This window comes from Polypterus senegalus, chromosome 5 (genome assembly GCF_016835505.1).
Source record: "Polypterus senegalus isolate Bchr_013 chromosome 5, ASM1683550v1, whole genome shotgun sequence".
NCBI classification, from domain to species: domain Eukaryota; kingdom Metazoa; phylum Chordata; class Cladistia; order Polypteriformes; family Polypteridae; genus Polypterus; species Polypterus senegalus.
The window spans coordinates 76524695-76547480 of NC_053158.1; the positions used below are offsets into that span (position 1 = coordinate 76524695).

Genomic DNA, 22786 nt, shown 5'->3' on the forward strand with positions numbered 1-22786 from the left:
AGATACGCTTTAAAAAACAAACATTTGTTGTTAATGGTCATTTTCATATTGGAATCAGGAGTGTTGCCTAATTTCATAAGGGGGGCCTAATAATTTTGGCCACAACTGTATCATCACTTGTACTAGGAGACTAATATATTATGAAATGCAGTGTCAGAGCCTTGCTGTTTCACACAAAGTTTAGTGGAGTGCTATTTTGGCCATCCTCCAGCACAGCTGCTGCTCCCATCTTCCATGGCTGCTTCCATGCAGCTCCAATGATCTTTTATCTGCTATATCCAATGCCTTTAAATTCATGTCACTGTCCTCATCTCACCTCACTTGGGGTCAGAGGCAAAAACCTTCACCAATTTTATGAGCTGACCCCCACTAGGATCCTCCCTAAGAAATGCCAATGGCCATATACACAAGGAAATGGATTTAAGCAAAGCAGTGGGTGTCCTTGGTCTTCTCTCGTGCTTTAGTTCACTCTCTCTCACACAGAAGGGCTACTCAACTACTCTTAGGTACTAGAATGGACAGTTCAGCCAACATCTGAACCACAGATTCAGGAGGCAATGACAAATGATGAAGAACGGACCATTTAAGCATGGTTTAACTGGAGTTTGGCTTAACCCACTTACCATGTCAGAGTATCTCATAAAAAACAAGAGGACCTCAAAGTGGATCTGTACCTTATCTGGGATTGAGAAGTGTCTGTTAAAATGACTTAGATGTGTAATGTGGATATTTTATGCACACTTGCATAAAAAAACATGACAACAGAGGGAATATATGGAGAATGCTGCAAGAAGCAGAATGGGCTGGTCTGCCAAAATTTTCATGTTGCCGTCATGTGCCTTTTGAAGACAAAAAGATGAAGAGTGAAGTAATCTGTCTTGGGATACGTTGTACAAAAGAATGATATTTGTAAAATTGTTTTAGAAAACATCTACTTTATTACTGATCTGTGTCACAACACTAAGTGCAGTAATTATATTACGGTACACATTAATTTCCTTTTCATAACTTATTACGAACACAATAGAGGAATTACAATAGAGGAACTAAACAAGTCTGCCAGTCAATACACCCATCAGACAAATAGGAGGTAGGCCTGGGACATAACATGCTAGATATATTAGCCTGGCACATCATCTTGTTATGTTTGCATAAGGAAGGTATTATTCAGGAGCTTTAATTTGAAATAGTGTGTGTCAGTGTGTGTGTATATAGGATGCATTAATTAAAGCCGCAAAGTCATTTACAGTGCATCCGAAAAGTATTCACAGCGCATCACTTTTTCCACATTTTGTTATGTTACAGCCTTATTTCAAAATGGATTAAATTCATTTTTTTCCTCAGAATTCTACACACAACACCTCATAATTACAACATGAAAAATGTTTACTTGAGGTTTTTGCTAATTTATTAAAAATAAAAAAAACTGAGAAATCACATGTACATAAGTATTCACAGCCTTTGCTCAATACTTTGTCGATGCACCTTTGGCAGCAATTACAGCCTCAAGTCTTTTTAAATATGATACCACAAGCTAGGCACACCTACACTTGGCCAGTTTCGTCCATTCCTCTTTGCAGCACCTTTCAAGCTCCATCAGGTTGGATGGGTAGCGTCGGTGCACAACCATTTTAAGATCTCTCCAGAGATGTTCAATCAGATTCAAGTCTGGGCTCTGGCTGGGCCACTCAAGGACAATCACAGAGTTGTCCTGAAGCCACTCCTTTGATATCTTGGCTGTGTGCTTAGGGTCGTTGTCCTGCTGAAAGATGAACCGTCACCCCAGTCTGAGGTCAAGAGCGCTCTAGAGCAGGTTTTCATTCAGGATGTCTCTGTACATTGCTGCAGTCATCTTTCCATTTATCCTGACTAGTCTCCCAGTTCCTACCACTGAAAAACATCCCCACAGCATGATGCTGTGCATAAGCACATTTCGGCTTTTGTGCTTACACCATGTTATAGTGCGAGTTCTACGCACGGCGTTATACATGAGGCCCCTGGTGGTTTCGAACTTCTTCCACTTACGGATGATGGAGGCCACTGTGCTCATTGGGACCTTCAAAGCAGCAGAAATTTTTCTGTAACCTTCCACAGATTTGTGTGCTCTGATATGAACTGTCAACTGTGGGACCTTATATAGACAGGTGTGTGCCTTTCCAAATCATATCCAATCAACTGATTTTACCACAGGTGGACTCCAATTAAGCTGCAGAAACATCTCAAGGATGATTAGGGGAAACAGGATGCACGTGAGCACAATTTTGAGCTTCATGGCAAAGGCTGTGAATACTTATGTACATGTGCTTTCTCAGTTTTTTTATTTTTAATAAATTTGCAAAAACCTCAAGTAAACTTTTTTTAACGTTTTCATTATGGGGTGTTGTGTGTATAATTGTAAAGGAAAAAATGAATTTAATCCATTTTGGAATAAGGCTGTAACATAACAAAATGTGGAAAAAGTGATGCGCTGTGAATACTTTCTGGATGCACTGTACGTAAAGAATCAAAGATGACACAGCAAGAATGCGATTCATTTCCTATGATGCTGCAGAGGGATTTTCAAATCCTCCACCCCCATCCCCCATCTGCACAATTAAAAAATAAAATTGCTGTTTTGGAACAGTCATGCATGTAACCTGGGACAGGGAGGGGGATAAGCAGGCTTGGAGGAGAAGGTAGTGTGGTTTACATTAATAAATAAAATACACTTTTCTTTTAAAGATTACTATAAGAGATTAAGAGTAAGATAGATTCTGAACGCTACTGCATTTACATTTATTTGCTTGGCAGACAATTTTATCCAAACAGACTTACAATAGAGGTAACCATGATCGAGTAACATTAGGTCCAGGGCCTGTTTGTTCAGTAAGTGTATGCAACAGGACAAGTAACAAAAGTTGACTGCAACAAGTGAAAAGAATGAATAATTTACAATCATATATTATAATCGATAAAGTAATTAAACATAAACAACAAATTAACCAACAATATAAAGGATCAAACTAAATTGACAATTTCGCCCAATACAGTCAATATAGGAAGTTTTCAATTAAATCCTAGATATAAAAAATGTCAGCTACAACAGGGTGAGATCAAAATATTTAAAATGACGAGGTTGGTATTTTTCCAAGTATAAGTTATTTCTTTACAATCATGGAATATTTTTCTACTTTTCTCTCTGCAATTCTCTGGTTATGTTCTGCCATAGCTTGTAACAAATAATGCAATGGGTAAATGTGTGCCAATTGTCTGATATAGTGGCAAAGCTGTCAGTAGGCTATGAAATCATCTGATATTGAGTATGCATCTGCCATCAAACCATTGTTACTATATGTGCTTCAGAATGTGTGCCTGCAGCAAATCTGTACTCAAATCCTATTTTTTTTAATGCAAACTATACTCAATATATTTTAAATGGAATACTGCTGCATGTACTGAATCACATACAGACACTGTGGTTTCATGGCAAATAAATCCTTTTTCCGCTAAATGGAACCTTACAGTATATACAATTAAGATCCAAATTGCATCTGGCCTTTTGGCTGCAGCCACCATACAATCTCAGACATGTGTCAGCATCAACTAATTAAAACTGACTATTTATTGTTGAATTGCACACTTGTTAGGTTTGCCATATTTGTATTTAATAATGTCAATAAATGCTAGAGGAAACCACACTCCTGGGGCTGAAAGGTGAGGTGAAGTGCACTGCCTGCCTCCTTTTAAAATGAATCTGAAAAAACGTCTTTTTTTTTTTGCTTTTTCTCCCTTCTTGTAACTACATAAATACACTGAACAAAACTTCATGTGGCAAATTAATACATACCATGACTGCAAAGCAGAATATTTTCCATGAACAACATGAATTACTTTAAGCAGGAAAGCACATTGTTTGTGTGTTTCTGTTTGTTTTATGTACTTCTTGTTTGATTGATTTTTGCTTTAATGCTCAGGACATTATCATTTTTGGATTTTTTTTGTTTTGTTTTAGTAAAGGTGTTTTTCAGCATTTTGTTTATGATGTTCTATTTAACTGTGGTTTTTATTATACCATACATTCCATTTTTCAGTCGCCCTTTGTTTGTGTTTTAATTCTTGACAGTCTTGTGTTGTAACTCTTGTATGGTTTGTCTCAGCTTAGTTATGGATAAAATACTAAGATAAGAAATATTTGGGTGTATGAAGAGGGCTGAATTGTTATTCACGTAGATGTCAGCTCTGCCATAGGCCTAATAACAACAAACAATGCATTACAAAAAACGTTTGTGACATATTAATATATATATTTATGTAAGTTAAATTGAAAAGGCTCGAGAATGCTGAAATCAGCAATCAAACTTTAAATGGTCAAATTAAAACATGTAATACTTACTGAATTTAACAGTGATACATCTATGTTATGTTTAAATAGCTGTGATTTCAAATTAGATTCCTTATTTGCTGCTTCTTTTGCTTGACCTGAAAAAACGTAATGAAGTACAGTTATATAAATCTTGTGCAATCAGCTTTCTTTACTAAATACAAATCAAAATGTTGCAACCAGACACCCAGCATCACAGGTCAATCATTGTACATACATCACAATGCAAAATTATCTAAGTAACCTCCCTCTATAGACTTGGCCCTACATCATTGCTTTTAAAATTCAGTTCTGAGGTACAATTGTGGTATTGCTGCAGGGTTTTATTCCATTCAGATTCACAAAACAGTGAATTACTCTTATAGCTAATTATTTTAACTGTTTAATAAGATGGCCTATTTTCTAATTGTATCTTGCATTCAGATGTGTTATAGTATCACAAGTAAAAGACCAGATAAAGTTAAATTTAAAGTCAGTGACATAATATGGCTTTTGCAGGTTGATGAAGAGGAAACAGACGTATGCTCCAGTTAGCCAAGCTTCTTCACTGTAGAGGGCTCCAGACTAACATCTGACAGATGATCTAGTCTGGTCTTAAGAGAGCCTGGAAGTTCACTGTATTTAAGTCATAAAAAAAAACAACCGTTTCCTTCATTTTCTTCTGAAACTCTGACATACACACATTAAGGGTCTCCCAGGCACCAACACCATCAAAACTGTCATGAAAGACTGTACAGTGAATAATACAAACCCGTGGAATCTGAAAATTTAACTGGCACTGGATAAAAAGGTAAAGAAATGAACATAAATACTACAGAAAGGTCTGTATGGTTTGTGAGTGGAGATAAAAGAACATGGGGAATGTTTAAGCAATCACTTCATGGCAACGCTGAGAAAAAAAACTAATCAATAACAATATGCAGAATACAAAACATGCAGGTTAGGTGCATTGGGGTTCTTAAATTGTCCTAAGTGTGTGCTTGGTGTGTGTGTGTGCCCTGCCCGGGGTTTGTTCCTGCCTTGCACCCTGTGTTCGCTGGGATTGGCTCCAGCTGACCCCCATGACTAACTGACTGGCAGAATAAAATGAGCAAAACCAAAATTACGATGATTCTGTTTGGAGCTCTGCTTGAGAATTTGAAATATATTCTTTACAGCCAACACTGAGAAACTGCTACTGACAAAAGAATAACTTTTCTGGAAAGTAACTGCAAAACACTACATCATAAATTTATGGAGTCTAAAGACGGATCAAAAAGTACTACTATTAGACTACTGTGACTACTGGAAGCAATAGAATCCAATAATTCTTTGAAATTTGTGGCAGAATTCTAAAATCCTGGGTTATAACTTCAAAGAAAACATGGCAGTATCAAGTACATAACACACTACCAGAAACGGGTTCCTGAGATGCTTATGGTTAAATCTGACGAATGTCACAACAAAGAAAATGTACTATTTCAAATCAGAAAGAGATGGTGGAGATTCTTTTGAAAATATAACAATTTTTCGGAAGTGACCACTGGAAAGAGAAATAAACTTTACAGTACCAAGGAGAATCAGCAAAAAGTAAACTTTAGATAGCTTTTGTTCCCAGCCATGCTGAAAATAATATATATCTACAGTTTGATAGAAGAAAGTGAAAAAAGTAAAAAAAAAAAAAGGAATAATTCCTATAATTTTAAGAACACAAATGAAGCAAAAGATGGCCAAATGGGCTATCTAAAGTCAGTAATGGACACTAACATCCACTAACAAAAATGCAAAAAGGAATGTCAGTAAAGTAAGAGTTTTGTTAAACCTAATAAATCAGTAATATTAATTTTATTAATAAAGATGATTTCCTTTTTCTTGGTCTTGTACTCCTTATAGAAAAAATACATTTTGATCATTTCTGGCATTTTAACTGACATAACATTATCTCTCTATATTATAAAAGAAAATCCTGGAATGTAAAAGCCAGGCGACGAGACATGATCTTCTCAGAAGTTCTCGAAAGACATTTTAAAGACCCGCGAGACAAAAAAGACTGACAATGGAGCGTCTCTTAGGGGCCGTGGAACGTAAGATTCTTGCAAGACATGCCCTTCTTATCAAATAAGACCACGGACATCCAGCAAAACATTCAGTCATGTGAAGCCATGTGGCACACACAGATCCTGTGCCTTCAGCAAAGAAAGAGCAGCGCGGAGAAAAGACACCCAAGGCGAAATACATATGCAGAGAAAGGTACAGAATGTGAAAGCAGTAACAGGCGAAAGTACTGTAGCGTCCCAGCCAAGCTGAAGCCTTTTTTGATTTAAGTGACTGTTAGGTCCGCTCGAGGGAGGGCAGAGTACAGCACGGCATACTGATAGCTTGGTGCTGATTGATGCGGTAAGGGGGATGCGAGACCCGTGGGAGGAGGGGTTGGAGAGGGTTCTAGAAAGTTGTGTTTGGGGTTACGCAGTCTGCGATTGTTAAAGTAGAATTTCTGTGACACTTTATTACGTCAGTCGCTACAGTATCAAAAAAATAAAGCATAGATCGCACTGACAAAAAACAAAAGGAAATTAGCTTAAGTCAGAGAATTTCAAAACCGGGGTTTAAATCAAATGCATCTATTGGCTACTTTGCAAAAAAATTATTAACTGCTGATGATGTGGATCGTTTTATCTGTGCTGAAATTCCAAACAGAGAAACCTATCCTAAATTATGGTACAAAGTCAATAAACACATGTCTCACAGACCTCATTTAAAAGATTTAGCATAGTGGAACAAGAAAGATTCCAAATAATGTTTTTACAGAATTTCTGAAATAAAAGTGAAACTAATGAAATAGCAACGGGAGGGCAGAGTACAGCACGGAAGACTGATAGCTGGGTACTGATTGATGCAGCAAGGGGGAGGCGAGACCCGTGGGAGGAGTGGTTGGAGAGGGTACTAGAAAGTTGTGTTTGGGGTACGCAGTCAGCGATTGTTAAACTAGAACTTTTGTGACACTTTATTATGTCAGCCGCTACAGTATCAAAAAAAAGATAACACAGATCGCATTGACGCAAACAAAAGGACATTAGTTTAAGTCAGAAAATTTCAAAAACGGGGTTTAACTCACATGCATTTATTGGTTACTTTGCAAAAAATATATTAACAAGGCAACACTGACTCTTTATAAATAGAAAAATCTCTCTATTGTATAAACAAGACAAGACTTTGTGGAGACGAGACCTTTTGGAAGAGACATTTTTTCAAGTCATGCCTTTCTCTCAAACAAAACCTCAACTCTCATTCGTGTAAATGCTTTTGTCAGACACACTTCCTGTTCTTTCAGCTCTTAAACATTTTAATGTTTTCCTCACTTTAAGTTCCCAATTAAAGACGATGTATTATGTTCAAATCTTATTGAAGAATTTCATCACGAAGGGTTATCAACATAAAAAATTAGTACACACGCAATCCTAGCACTGAGAAACAAGGATTGGTTATACATTAAATTGGTTAAATGCGTCTGAAAATATTGAATGGTTACACAGCAAATTGGTTAAATGTGAATCAATGGACTATGCTGAAACAGCTGGAAGTGATCTTGCGGAAGATGAAAACAACAACTTACAATACCCCAAAGAATATCTACAACCATTAACAACGTCCGATCTAACAAAACGCAAATTACTGAAGAAAGAAGGATGTATCAAAAAAGATAATGTAGTACCATCTTCTGCAGATAACATTAGACAACAAAGGAGATCTTGATATGCCATTTGTATTAAAAGTTTCCAGTTAGAATAGATTTTCCAAAGACAATTAACAAATCTCAGAGCCAAACATTCTAAACGTCTTTTTATTTAAAAGAAGGAAAGAAACAAAATTCAATCACGGGCAGTTATACGTTGTGTTGATGCATACGTAACAATTCCCATGAAAATAAAAATCTGTTTAAATTGTACACCTGCATCCCCATACACGAGTGGCAGAACCACAAAGAGACTACCACATAGTGCAGGCCGGAGAGGTTGGCGACAACATTACAGCCTAGAGATGCTGGAATAGCAACTAAAAACAAAGATTACCACATGGTCCCATAATCTTTATAACTAAAATTGTAAGCTGTTTGCTTGTCTGTTTTTTTTATTTCCCAAATGACACAAAAATGGATGAACCATATTTTACAAAATTTGTATTGCTGTTGATCTAACTTGAAATACAGACTATATGGCATGTCAGAGAAACGTAGTGGGGAAATCAAAAACCAGCACTAACACAGGCACTGCAGTTCCCATCAGGTAGAAGGAGAGTGCTGGGGCTAATTGGAGAAAACTTATCAGCACACACAAAGTTTTATAGTGGCCAAGGAGGGATCTCATCTCAGGCCACACAAGTACAGAGTTTTCTTTGCAACTAATCTGAACGACAATTTTATTGTCTTGCTTAATTACAGCTTTTGTCAGACACTGCATGATTTTGTCTCACCATGGGTTGTGTTTAGTTACTAAGAAAGTGATTTTCTCCATTTTTTTCATCTGGACAATTTTCTGAGAAACGCACTGTATATGGGTTCAAAAGGGGTGTACAGTGTTGCCAAACCTTTAGGAGGCAATGGTCATTTCTTTAACTCCCCTTCCCCAACCCACTTAAAAACCTCAGTTAATCAGTTTTGTGGTTAAAAAACGTTATGCGAAATAAAGTTTGGCATCAATTTCCTGAAACTGGAAGAAACTGAGCTGTTTAACATGCCACTCACACACCACATCAATTATTATGGTGCTGTCATATATAAAGTAACTAACAGAGCAAGTTTATCAGTCGAACATACAGATAATTTTATTGCACCGTGTACACATGACAATGTACACTACATTTACTATCCACAAAAAATGTTACATTTTACAAGCCATAATTATTTATTATTAATCCAACCACACAAAAAAAGACCAAATTCTTGATTCATAAAAGCAGAGAAACGATATATATCAGAGAAGTAGTGTACATGATGGACAGTGCACTTGCATTACAGCCAGCATTGACAAAGGGGTCAACATTTAAAAAAACACGTAAATATTTGCTTTCTTTCCTTAACCCGATTTATAAACATACCCAGGTATTCTGTCTAGTAAAACATAAATCATATGTCAATTTCTATACTACTAAAGACTATCTAATTTGAAATTATAAATCAGTTGTTTGATCTTGTTATAGAATTTTGCAACTACAGTTAACTGAATCTTCCTAAACACCTCAACAAACATTTTCTATGAATACAACATTATTAATTAAAAAAAAAACATACACTTTATCTCAGTAAGTAGTTGTTTTGTTGTGTCAAACAAACTCCTGTAGGCACCGATGGACTGCCTAAGCTGGTCCTTCTCTCTTGTCAGGGTTGCCATTTGCGCCTGCTTTTTAACATCTGAGAAAAATATGACAGAAAATTTAGTTGACCAAAAAAAAGAAAACTAAGCAACAGGATATTCAATGATTAATTTACTACAGCTAAGATGTCTGTTTCAATATCTTTATAACATAAAGGAATCCAAGATACAGTCATATGAAAAAGTTAGGGAACCCCTCTCAGCCTGCATAATAATTTACTCTACTTTCAACAAAAAAGAAAACAGTGGTATATCTTTCATTTCCTAGGACCATCCGAGTACTGGGGTGTTTTCCGAACAAAGATTTTTAGTGAAGCAGTATTTAGTTGTATAAAATTAAATCAAATGTGAAAAACTGTCCGTGCAAAAATCTGGGTACCCTTGTTAATTTTGCTGATTTGAATGCATGTAATTGCTCAATACTGATTACTTGCAACACCAAATTGGTTGGATTAGCTTGTTAAGCCTTGAAGTTCATAGACAGGTGTGTCCAATCATGAGAAAAGGTATTTAAGGTGGTCAATTGCAAGTTGTGCTTCCATTTGACTCTCCTCTGAAGAGTGACAGCATGGGATCCTCAAAGCAACTCAAAAGATCTGAAAACAAAGACTGTTCAGTATCATGGTTTAGGGGAAGGCTACAAAAAGCTATCTCAGAGGTTTAAACTGTCAGTTTCAACTGTAAGGAATGTAATCAGGAAATGGAAGGCCACAGGCACAGTTGATGTTAAACCCAAGTCTGGCAGGCCAAGAAAAATACAGGAGCAGCATATGAGCAGGATTGTGAGAATGGTTACAGACAACCCACAGATCACCTCCAAAGACCTGCAAGAACATCTTGCTGCAGATGGTGTATCTGTACATCGTTCTACAATTCAATAAGCACAAAGAACATCTGTGTGGCATGGTGATGAGAAAGAAGCCCTTTCTGCATTCACACCACAAACAGAGTCGCTTGTTGTGTGCAAATGCTCATTTAGACAAGCCAGATTCATTTTGGAACAAAGTGCTTTGGACTGATGAGACAAAAATGGAGTTATTTGGTCATAACAAAAAGCACTTTGCATGGCAGAAGAACAACACTGCATTCCAAGAAAAACACCTGCTACCTACTGTCAAATTTGGTGGCGGTTCCATCATGCTGTGAGGCTAGTTCAGGGACTGGGGCCCTTGTTAAAGTCGAGGGTCAGATGAAGTCAACCCAATATCAACAAAGTCTTCAAGATAATGTTCAAGCATCACTCACAAAGTTAAAGATATGCAGGGGTTGGATATTCCAACAAGACAATGACCCAAAAAACAGTTAGAAATTTACAAAGGCATTCATGCAGAGAGAGAAGTACAATGTTCTGGAATGGCCGTCACAGTCCTCTGACTTGAATATCATCTAAAATCTATGGGATGATTTGAAGCAGGCTGTCCATGCTTGGCAGCCATCAAATTTAACTGAACTGGAGAGATTTTGTATGGAAGAATGGTCAAAAATACCTCCATCCAGAAACTCATCAAAGGCTATAGGAGGCGTCTAGAGGCTGTTATATTTGCAAAAGGAGGCTCAACTAAGTATTGATGTAATATCTCTGTTAGGGTGCCCAAATTTATGCACCTGTCTATTTTTTTATGATGCATATTGCATATTTTTCTGTTAATCCAATAAACTTAATGTCACTGCTGAAATACTACTGTTTCCATAAGGCATGTCATAAACTAAAAAGGAGTTGCTACTTTGAAAACTCAGCCAATTATAAACAAAAATCCAAAGAATTAAGAGGGGTTCCCAAACTTTTTCAGATGACTGTATCTTAAAATGTAAAAATAGATGCAGGGCATTTGCCAAAATGCTAATGACGTGTATGTAAATTCTCATGGTTTTTCAGAATTTTTTCCTTATACTTGAATACTTGCACTCTAACTGGAGTAGCATTACCTGCACAATGATAAAGCTTTAAAATGAAAAAATAAATAGATAAAACTACCATAAACATTTCATTGTAATTATTTAGATGAGAACTAATGTTATTCAACAAGAAAGACAACACAGAAGACTTTATAAATAATAATGTTAATTAGACTTACTGCATACATTTTAGGTACAGAATTTTAGTTACAATTCTGTACCACAAGTGGAACACATTAACATTCAGTCCTCAAATAATAGGTAATTGAAAATGTACTCAGAGGTGGTGTAATGTGGATGTCCAAAATGAAAAAAATGTTTTATTAAAAAAAACAAAAAAAACAAGAACATTGAAAAAAGAAACATAGGACGGTAATATCACATCAAACAAAAAGACTGAAAAGAAATATAGTAGGTGAAGTGAAACCATTTTAGTCAAAGTATACAGAAGTTAGAAATATTTACAAGACTTCTTTGTAAACCACATTATGATTGTCTACCTTACCTTGAAAAGAAGTGTGTCATATCATGACTTTAATGTCTTCAGACTGGGTGAATGAGAAATTGTCTGTATTGAATTTTATAAGTGGGCTGCACAGTGGTGCAGTGGTAGCGCTGCTGCCTCGCAGTTAGGAGACCCAGGTTCGCTTCCTCTCTGCGTGGTTTGCATGTTCCCCTTGTGTCTGTGTGGGTTTTCTTCGGGTGCTCCGGTTCCCTCCCACAGTCCGAAAACACGCTGGTTAGATGGATTGGCGATTCTAAATTGTCCCTAGTGTGTGCTTGTTTTGTGTGTGTGTGTGCGCGCCCACCGCTGTAGTTCATTTCGCAAAGAACTTTCTCAGTGCTCAGTGTTTATCTTTGAGTGAAGTGGTGGAGCTTTATAGGGTAAAATAATACATCATCATTTGGAATACAAACATTTCATGTGTGTTACGTGTCAACAATTTATGTAAAACGTAGTTAACACAGAAACGTTTTCATGTTTTAGTAATAATTGAAAAAATGTAGACATGAAATGTATAATGTGTGAAGCCTGAATTACAAATATGAAATAAACACTTTCACAAAAGGTACAAGTATAACAAAAAAAGTGCACTTTTATTCAAGAATTTAACCGAAGAAAAAAGAAAACAGGTTATGGTAAGCGGTTGATATGACATTTGCGTGGTGCAATGCTAAGAACTGCTGCCTTCCAATCAAGAGGTCGCGGTTTTGATATCAGCTGCTTCCCAAATTTGACATTTTCAGTAGTGAGCTGCTTATTGTTAATATCATACAATAAAAGCATACATTTGATTTGCATCTGTAAGTTGATGTTTTTTTTTTCAGTTTTATTCTCTCACTCATGTTCAAGCTCCCACACACCCCCCCGGATTTGATGCCATTTTCAGATAAAGACGTGATACAACAAACAAACTAATTATTTTATTATACTCCCTGTTTATTTGAAACCGTGTCAGATCTTGTGCGCGAACAAGACTAGGAAAACTGTGGACGTGGATATGAGTGGTGTGCGTGACTGAGAATGACTGTGGATGTCAATTTGTTTTTATTCAGTTTTATTCTTGAGTGCTCCTGCTGAATTAGTATGCATCTTCTGATCCATGATGTCAAAGCCGTGCTGACAAAAAAGAGAGACTTCGGTATATATGACATTTGGAATAATTCATTTTATGACCTGTAATGTACATTTCGGAAAAAGATGTTGCACTAATGCAACATTATATTCATTTACATACGTTCATGCGGTTGTATTTAGTGACCGGGTTTGGTTTTTTGTTCCGATCTTGGCCAGTGTCCACATGTTGCTGCATGTTGGTATTTCTTTTGAACTCCAGGAGATGCAGAGGACAGAATAGTATAGATAGTTCATTTCCCCGCTATATACAATCATCAGATTCAAATGTTAACAGTTCCCACACACACCCAAGAAAAAAAAAAGAAAGAGACAAATATACAGGACATTGGTTATAAATTTACGGTACTTGTAATAGTTAGCTTTTTTCAGTTTTATTCTCTCAATGACGATCACGCTCTAACAACCCCCAGCCCACCCAAGCCTCTTCTGATCTGACTCTAAGTAACAGCGCCACCGTAAATTCACACCCGATCTGACGCTGTTCATTTTCAAAAAATATTGCATTAGTGCGATGATGTTTTCTGATTGGTACTATTCATGACATAAAATGATTTCTTCAAAATATCACATATACCTATGTTTGTTTTTTTTTTTTTTCCACATTATAAACCTTAAGGTGCATACTAATTCTGCATCAGCAGGAACACTTAATAAAACTGAATAAAAAAAAATAAAGTGACAGTGAGATACAAAGAAGGCAGATTCACCTGCGTTTGTGTGTCAGCTTTTATCAGTTTTTATCCCACCAGATCAGAGAATGTCCAGTTCCATTACCTCAAAACACTACTCACATCTACAGTTATTCCCAGTTTCAAATAAAAACTAACAGCGTCAGATCCCTAGGGTGGCAGTATGGATCATGATCATGAGTGAGAGAATAAAAGTGAAAAAAAGATAACTTTTATAAGTACAGTACTATAAATGTACACGGTCTGTTAAAGACGCAAACCAAATGTATGTGTGTACTGTATAATTTTAACAATAAGAGCAGCTCATTACTAAAAACGGCAAATATAGGAGGCAGTGGGGATCGAACCAGTGGCCCCTTGATTACAAGTCAGCAAATCTTACCGCTACGCCACAAAAGCTGTTGTATCGTCCTTAAACCTTTTGTGAAAGTGTTTATTTGATCTTTAGACTTCAAGCTTCACACATTATATAGTTTATGCCTACATTTTGTAACATTTATTACTAAAATATGAAAAAGTTTCTGTTTTAACAATGTGTTAACAAAGACTACTGTAGAAACGGAACACACATGAAATGCATGTGTTCCAAATAACGATCTATTATTTCCACTCAAACTCCAGCAGTTCACTCACTCCCAGATAATCAAACAATGCACGAGCAGGGAGGACTCAGTGAACGTTCTGCGATGGTGGGGGATGGAATAGCCGGCTGCTTGCGGTGCAAATGGATTTAAGGTGGACCAGATTTACGAGTTTTCTCGTAGGCTCTGGTAATTCTAGTGTTAAGGCAAAAAATAAGCAAACTCAACATGTTTAGGAGCTGCGGATAGTTTTAAGTTTTTTTTCTAGTACATATGGTGAAAGTTATATGTGGTGTTTTATATAGAGAAAACAGTACTCCTACATTTCGATAACACTTTTGTTTTCCACCTGAAAAACAGTATTCCACAGTGAGCGCATTGCTGATGCAACTTTCCCCAAGTAGTGGTCAAACAAACACTGATGTAAGGATGTAAAAATTAACATTTGTACATGGGCAGGAATTCTTATAAGTTGAAAACCTGCTCGTTTTCTGGCAGACATTTCTTCATGGCTGTTGTGATAGCAGACTGTACTGTGGTGTGAATCATGCCCGAGCATCAGAATGCTGCACAACGGGGCGATATTCAGGATGATTTCACATTGAATTCTGAGGTTTCTCTTGGAATTAATAAAGTTTATCTAATCTAATGCTCTGTGTGTGGCTTGATGGTATTATTTTCTTTTGCGATGAAGTGTGTGTCCTTCTTGTCTTGACCCTTTGTATGATCAGTCTGTGTAATGCACTTCACAGTAAGTAGCTGGAAATGTGGCCACCATGAAACCGAAAAGCCCAGGTCACTCTGCTGAAGGTGCAGCCACATTTTTTTATGACCTGACGAAGTCCAGAACTTTGTTTTGCTTTCGGATAAAGTCAACCCAATATCAACAAAGTCTTGAAAATCTATGGGATGATTTGAAGTAGGCTGTCCATGCTTGGCAGCCATCAAATTTAACTAAACTGGAGAGATTTTGTATGGAAGAATGGTCAAAACTACCTCCATCTAGAATCCAGACACTCAACAAAGGCTATAGGAGGCATCCGTTCCACCTCTCCGTCAGCGTCTTTGTCCTGTATATGTGCCGATTAAGACAAGCAGCCGGCTATTCCATCTCCCACCATCGCAGAACGTTCACTAAGTTCTCCCTGCTCGTGCATTGTTTGATTATTTGGGAGTGAGTGAAATGCTAGAGTTCCGTTTCTACAGTATTCTGTGTAAACACATTGTTAAAAGAGAAACTTCTTCATATTTTAAAAAGAATATATGATTTATGTACTTATGTGTGTATTGACCACAATCGCTCAGCCTGTGCAATGCACTTTACAGTGAGCAGCTACTGGACATTTCTATTACTGTTAGGAAAAGCACAGGAGCACATATGATGTAGAAAGAGTCAAAGCCCAATTACGGGGCCACCTTTGTCCAAATATCCAAAACATGGATTGTGTTGCACGTGTCACAGAATAAATTGTCAGCTAAGACTGGATCAAGCTTCAAGTGCCAGGGGTTTTTGAGTCTTTGCATAACAGACAGAAGACACTATACATACAGAATAATAAATTTATATTACACACGTGGACAAAATTGTTGGTACCCTTCAGTCAATGAAAGAAAAACTGAAAATGGTCACAGAAATAACTTTAATCTGACAAAAGTAATAATAAATAAAAATTCTATGAAATTTAACCAATGAAAGTCAGACATTGATTTTCAACCATGCTTCAACAGAATTATTTAAAAAAATAAACTCATGAAACAGGCCTGGACAAAAATGATGGTACACCTAGAAAAGACTGAAAATAATGTGACCAAAGGGACATGTTAATCCAAGGTGTGTCCACTAATTAGCATCACAGGTGTCTACAATCTTGTAATCAGTCAGTGGACCTATATATAGGGCTCCAGGTAGTCACTGTGTTGTTTGGTGACATGGTGTGTACCACACTCAACATGGACCAGAGGAAGCGAAGGAAAGAGTTGTCTCAGGAGATTAGAAAGAAAATTATAGACAAGCATGTCAAAGGTAAAGGCTATAAGACCATCTCAAAGCAGCTTGATGTTCCTGTGACTATAGTTGCACATATTATTCAGAAATTTAAGATCCATGGGACTGTAGCCAACCTCCCTGGACGTGGCGCAGGAGGAAAATTGATGACAAATCAAAGAGACGGATAATACGAATGGTAACAAAAGAGCCCAGAAAAACTTCTAAAGAGATCCAAGGTGAACTTCAAGCTCAAGGAACATCAGTGTCAGATCGCACCATCCGTCGTTGTTTGAGCCAAAGTGGACTTCATGGGAGACGACCAAGGAGGACACCATTGTTGAAAACAAATCATAAAAAAGCCAGACTGGAATTTGCCAAACTACATGTGGACAAGCCACAAAGATTCTGGGAGAATGTCCTATGGACAGATGAGACAAAATTGAACTTTTGCCAAGGCACATCAGCTCTATGTTCACAGACGGAAAAATGAAGCATATCAAGAAAAGAACACTGTCCCTTCTGTGAAACATGGAGGAGGCTCTGTTATGTTCTGGGGCTGCTTTGCTGCATCTGGCACAGGGTGTCTTGAATCTGTGCAGGGTACAATGAAATCTCAAGACTATCAAGGGATTCTAGAGAGAAATGTGCTGGCCAGTGTCAGAAAGCTTGGTCTCAGTCGCAGGTCATGGGTCTTGCAACAGGACAATGACCCAAAACACACAGCTAAAACACCCAAGAATGGCTAAGAGGAAAACATTGGACTATTCTAAAGTGGCCTTCTATGAGCCCTGACCTCAATCCTATTGAGCATCTTTGGAAAGAGCTGAAACATGCCGTCTGGAAAAGGCACCCTTCAAACCTGAGACAACTGGAGCAGTTTGCTCATGAGGAGTGGGCCAAAATACCTGCTGAGAAGTGCAGAAGTCTCATTGACAGTTACAGGAATCGTTTGATTGCAGTGATTGCCTCAAAAGGTTGTGCAACAAAATATTAAGTTAGGGGTACCATCATTTTTGTCCAGGCCTGTTTCATGAGTTTATTTTTTTAAATAATTCTGTTGAAGCATGGTTGAAAATCAATGTCTGACTTTCATTGGTTAAATTTCATAGAATTTTTATTTATTATTACTTTTGTCAGATTAAAGTTATTTCTGTGACCATTTTCAGTTTTTCTTTCATTGACTGAAGGGTACCAACAATTTTGTCCACGTGTGTATACAGTGGTGTGAAAAACTATTTGCCCCTTCCTGATTTCTTATTCTTTTGCATGTTTGTCACACAAAATGTTTCTGATCATCAAACACATTTAACCATTAGTCAAATATAACACAAGTAAACACAAAATGCAGTTTTAAATGATGGTTTTATTATTTAGGGAGAAAAAATCCAAACCTACATGGCCCTGTGTGAAAAAGTAATTGCCCCTTGTTAAAAATAACCTAACTGTGGTGTATCACACCTGAGTTCAATTTCCGTAGCCACACCCAGGCCTGATTACTGCCACACCTGTTTCAATCAAGAAATCACTTAAAAAGGAGCTGCCTGACACAGAGAAGTAGACCAAAAGCACCTCAAAAGCTAGACATCATGCCAAGATACAAAGAAATTCAGGAACAAATGAGAACAGAAGTAATTGAGATCTATCAGTCTGGTAAAGGTTATAAAGCCATTTCTAAAGCTTTGGGACTCCAGTGAACCACAGTGAGAGCCATTATCCACAAATGGCAAGAACATGGAACAGTGGTGAACCTTCCCAGGAGTGGCGGCGGCCGCCAAAATTACCCAAGAGCGCAGAGACGACTCATCCGAGAGGTCACAAAAGACCCCAGGACAACGTCTAAAGAACTGCAGGCCTCACTTGCCTCAATTAAGGTCAGTGTTCACGACACCACCTTAAGAAAGAGACTGGGCAAAAACGGCCTGCATGGCAGATTTCCAAGACGCAAACCACTGTTAAGCAAAAGAACATTAGGGCTCGTCTCAATTTAGCTAAGAAACATCTCAATGATTGCCAAGACTTTTGGGAAAATACCTTGTGGACTGATAAGACAAAAGTTGAACTTTTTGGAAGGCAAATGTCCGTTACATCTGGCGTAAAAGGAACACAGCATTTCAGAAAAAGAACATCATACCAACAGTAAAATATGGTGGTGGTAGTGTGATGGTCTGGGGTTGTTTTGCTGCTTCAGGACCTGGAAGGCTTGCTGTGATAGATGGAACCATGAATTCTACTGTCTACCAAAAATCCTGAAGGAGAATGTCCTGCCATCTGTTCGTAAACTCAAGCTGAAGCGATCTTGGGTGCTGCAACAGGACAATGACCCAAAACACACCAGCAAATCCACCTCTAAATGGCTGAAGAAAAACAAAATGAGGACTTTGGAGTGGCCTAGTCAAAGTCCTGACCTGAATCCAATTGAGATGCTATGGCATGACCATAAAAAGACGGTTCATGCTAGAAAACCCTCAAATAATGTTGAATTACAACAATTCTGCAAAGATGAGTGGGCCAAAATTCCTCCAGAGCGCTGTAAAAGACTCATTGCAAGTTATCGCAAACGCTTGATTGCAGTTATTGCTGCTAAGGGTGACCCAACCAGTTATTAGGTTCAGGGGGCAATTACTTTTTCACACAGGGCCATGTAGGTTTGGATTTTTGTTTCTCCCTAAATAATAAAAACCATCATTTAAAAACTGCATTTTGTGTTATATTTGTCTAATGGTTAAATGTGTTTGATCATCAGAAACATTTTGTGTGACAAACATGCAAAAGAATAAGAAATCAGGAAGGGGGTAAATAGTTTTTCACACAACTGTAGATGCGTTCAGTCATAATCCCGCAGATGGTAGCTTTGCACCATTGGCTCCTCAGCAAAGCACACACACCAAATGTCTGAACCTGCAGTTCCTCTCATACTGAGCAAGATTGCCCTGTGACTCAATTCATACCAACAATGGCCAGCAATTTTGTTTGGTCCTTTTGCAGGAATGGGATAAAATATAAATGTAAAAGGTTATGGTATATACTTTTATTTTTCATATCAATCCAAATTGCTTTAGTATATAGCGATTTTGGCTTAATTATTTCAATTCATACGGAAGGCACAGTACCAGAGGGGAACATGGAAACAAAAGTATTTTAATTCATACCATCCACACTAATGTTTAGTGGACACATGTTTATATTTATATAAGTTTAATATTAAACATCTTATATAATACACTACCGTGGCTGTCCATTTGTCTGTCCAGAATTTTAAATCACCTTTAGCTCGCAAATTGTTAAAACTATTCACCTGAAATTTGGTACAAATATACTATGTGACTTCTACTATCCGCTTTAGGGTTGATGATTAACCTCCAAGGTTATTCCTCTTTTTATTTTACTGTAGCATCAACTCTTGGCAGCAGGCAGCAGGGCAGCCGCATGCCACATGCGTAAGGGCACCATTTTCATCCTTACCACCTACGCCGTCGCTTCCCCCACCTCTTCAAATTTTAAATCAATCTTGAGGCAGATTGAAGACTTAAGGGTCAGCTTAAGTGAAAAAGTAAAGAAAACATACTAAGTAATTGCAACACAAACACTGACTTAATCAGTTTTAACGTAAAAAGATGCCAACGAAAGAAGAGCAGAAGTGGGACGCTAGGGTGGAGAGAAAAAGAGCTGCTCAGTAAGCAGCAAGCGCATCAATCCCTGAGCAAATGAATGCTAAACATACAGAGAAAGTGTATAAAAACTATAAATGCTCAAGTGTATTCACTGCACATTATCGTGCAGTGTGCCATTACTGGTTGTATATAACTAGACAAATAATTGAAGAAACACCATAAAAATCATTATATTAAATAAAATACTGAATATAAGAACTTACCATTAGAAAACATGAAATGAAGTTCAAATGGCTCCAACTGACTTTCTCCCAGCTCTGGAATGACTGGATAAAACACAAGTACATACTGACTACTGTCTTTTCCAGGGCTATTTTCAGCAACCAAAAGACTCTAAAAGTACACAGAAAACTAGATTTCAGATCATGTCACATATTTTAATAATACAAAAGAAATTTAAATATGTATACACTAATATTAAGTGTGCAATTCTACTACTGCTTTTCAAAATACATATGAGTGAAAAGAAGGGCTCATTATTAAATAAAAATAAGTAAATAATAATGTTACAAATATATATCAGCATTTTTTAAATAGTGAGAACATCATACAGCAATATTTTGCAATAGAAAACCAAAAGTGCTTCCAAAAGTAATGCTTTGTAATAGACTAGAGTTGGGTTATATAATGCAGTAGCAAAATACCCGCGCTTCGCAGCGGAGAAGTAGTGTGTTAAAGAAGTAATGAAAAAGAAAAGGAAACATAACATAACATGATTGACAATGTAATTGTTTTGTCATTGTCATGAGTGTTGCTGGCATATATATATATATATATATATATATATATATAAATATATTACATATACACACACACATATATATATATATATATATATATATATATATACAATATATTACATATACATATATATATATATATATATATATATATATATATATATATATATATATATATATATATATATATATATATATACACACATATACATATAAATACATATATAGCAAAATACCTGCACTTTGCAGCGGAGAAGTATTGTGTTAAAGAAGTAATGAAAAAAAAAAAGGAAACATTTTGAAAATAATGTAATACGATTGTCAATGTAATTGTTTTGTCACTGTTATGAGTGTTGCTGTCATATATATATATATACACACAGTGGAACACCTCTAGATACGATCACCTCTGTATACGAGAAATTCAAGATAAGAGGAAAGTATGAGCGAAAAACTCGGATCTAAATACGAACATTGGCGTAACGAGCCACGAGCCAGGCTGTGGTTATGCATGACGCATTTCCCGATCCGCCTTGACTCGGGGATTCACCCAAGCGGACGCTGCCAGCCCGTCAGCTCACTCAGTGTTCCTTGTTCTCCCGTAGCGTGAGGATTTACGCGTTTGTGCGCTTATGATTTCATTGTTTCGCTGTAGCAGTTCGCTGTATAATTATTAGTATAGATTAAAAGACAATACAGATTTGTTTTCATTCAAACATATATTTTGTGGATTATCTGCTTTTTATCCTAAGGCCATGCAAATTAAAGATGTATACAAGTATAATGGGTGATTTTTGCATAATAAAACCTTTAAAATTTAACATGTGTATTTTCTTTTAAGATTATTTGTATAAAATGAGGGCGGCACGGTGGCGCAGTGGTAGCGCTGCTGCCTCGCAGTTAGGAGACCTGGGTTCGCCTCCCTGCGTGGAGTTTGCATGTTCTCCCTGTGTCTGCGTGGGTTTCCTCCGGGCGCTCCGGTTTCCTCCCACAGTCCAAAGACATGCAGGTTAGGTGGATTGGTGATTCTAAATTGGCCCTAGTGTGTGCTTGGTGTGTGGGTGTGTGTCCTGCGGTGGGTTGGCACCCTGCCCAGGATTGGTTCCTGCCTTGTGCCCTGTGTTGGCTGGGATTGGCTCTAGCAGACCCCCGTGACCCTGTGTTCGGATTCAACGGGTTGGAAAATGGATAGATGTATAAGATGAAGTTTTTAAATGATGAAACTGTTTGAACAAGACTGTAACTATAATTATAGAGCTCATAAGGGAAAACTAACAATGCTTTAAATTGTGTGTATTTTAACAGAAATAGTTAGCAGAAGGTTAAGAAAAGCTAATGCAGGCATATGCCAATTCAGCTGAGAGGCAAGTAATGACATTATGCTATCAGGGAGAGCTAGGTGGAGAACATTTAGAAGCTGAACTGTGAATTAAAATATTATCTGAAGGTTAGTAAGAGAAGGTTTTCATTTTATTTTATTAAAAGAAAATAACATTCCATACATACAATCAAGTCAAACATAAGACTAAGCTCAATTCAAACCCTAACCAAGAGAAATATACTTTACTTCAAGATAAATTCTTATTGTAAAATGTTATTGATTAGATAATATCTGGTTTTAAAAAAGTTTTGGACAGATCCTCTAAGTGAGAATTAGATTTTTTTCCAGTTTCAAATAGTATATAACATCAGTTACCCACTGACTTAAAAGAGGTGGGCTAGGATTCTTCCAGTTGAGCAAGGGAAGTCTAGGTGCTGGTAGTGAAGTAATGGCAACTACAGTTTGTCCTTCTACACTTTAAGCAGAAATGGGAGTACACCAAACACAGCTGTTAATGGATTAGGAGTGACGGTGACACTAAGGCTCCCTGACAG

The 22786-nt window shown here is 37.2% G+C and overlaps 1 protein-coding gene across 1 annotated transcript in view; it reads right to left on the reverse strand.

Moving 5' to 3' along the window:
• smchd1 (structural maintenance of chromosomes flexible hinge domain containing 1) overlaps positions 1-22786 on the reverse strand; it is a 459542-nt gene that overhangs the window by 43087 nt on the left and 393669 nt on the right. Inside the window, exons 38-40 of the mRNA XM_039754843.1 lie at positions 20375-20504; positions 9627-9746; positions 4373-4458 (exon numbers count right to left, since the gene is read on the reverse strand). Coding sequence (XP_039610777.1) covers positions 4373-4458; positions 9627-9746; positions 20375-20504 — 336 coding nt within the window. The remainder of the gene's footprint in view (positions 1-4372; positions 4459-9626; positions 9747-20374; positions 20505-22786) is intronic.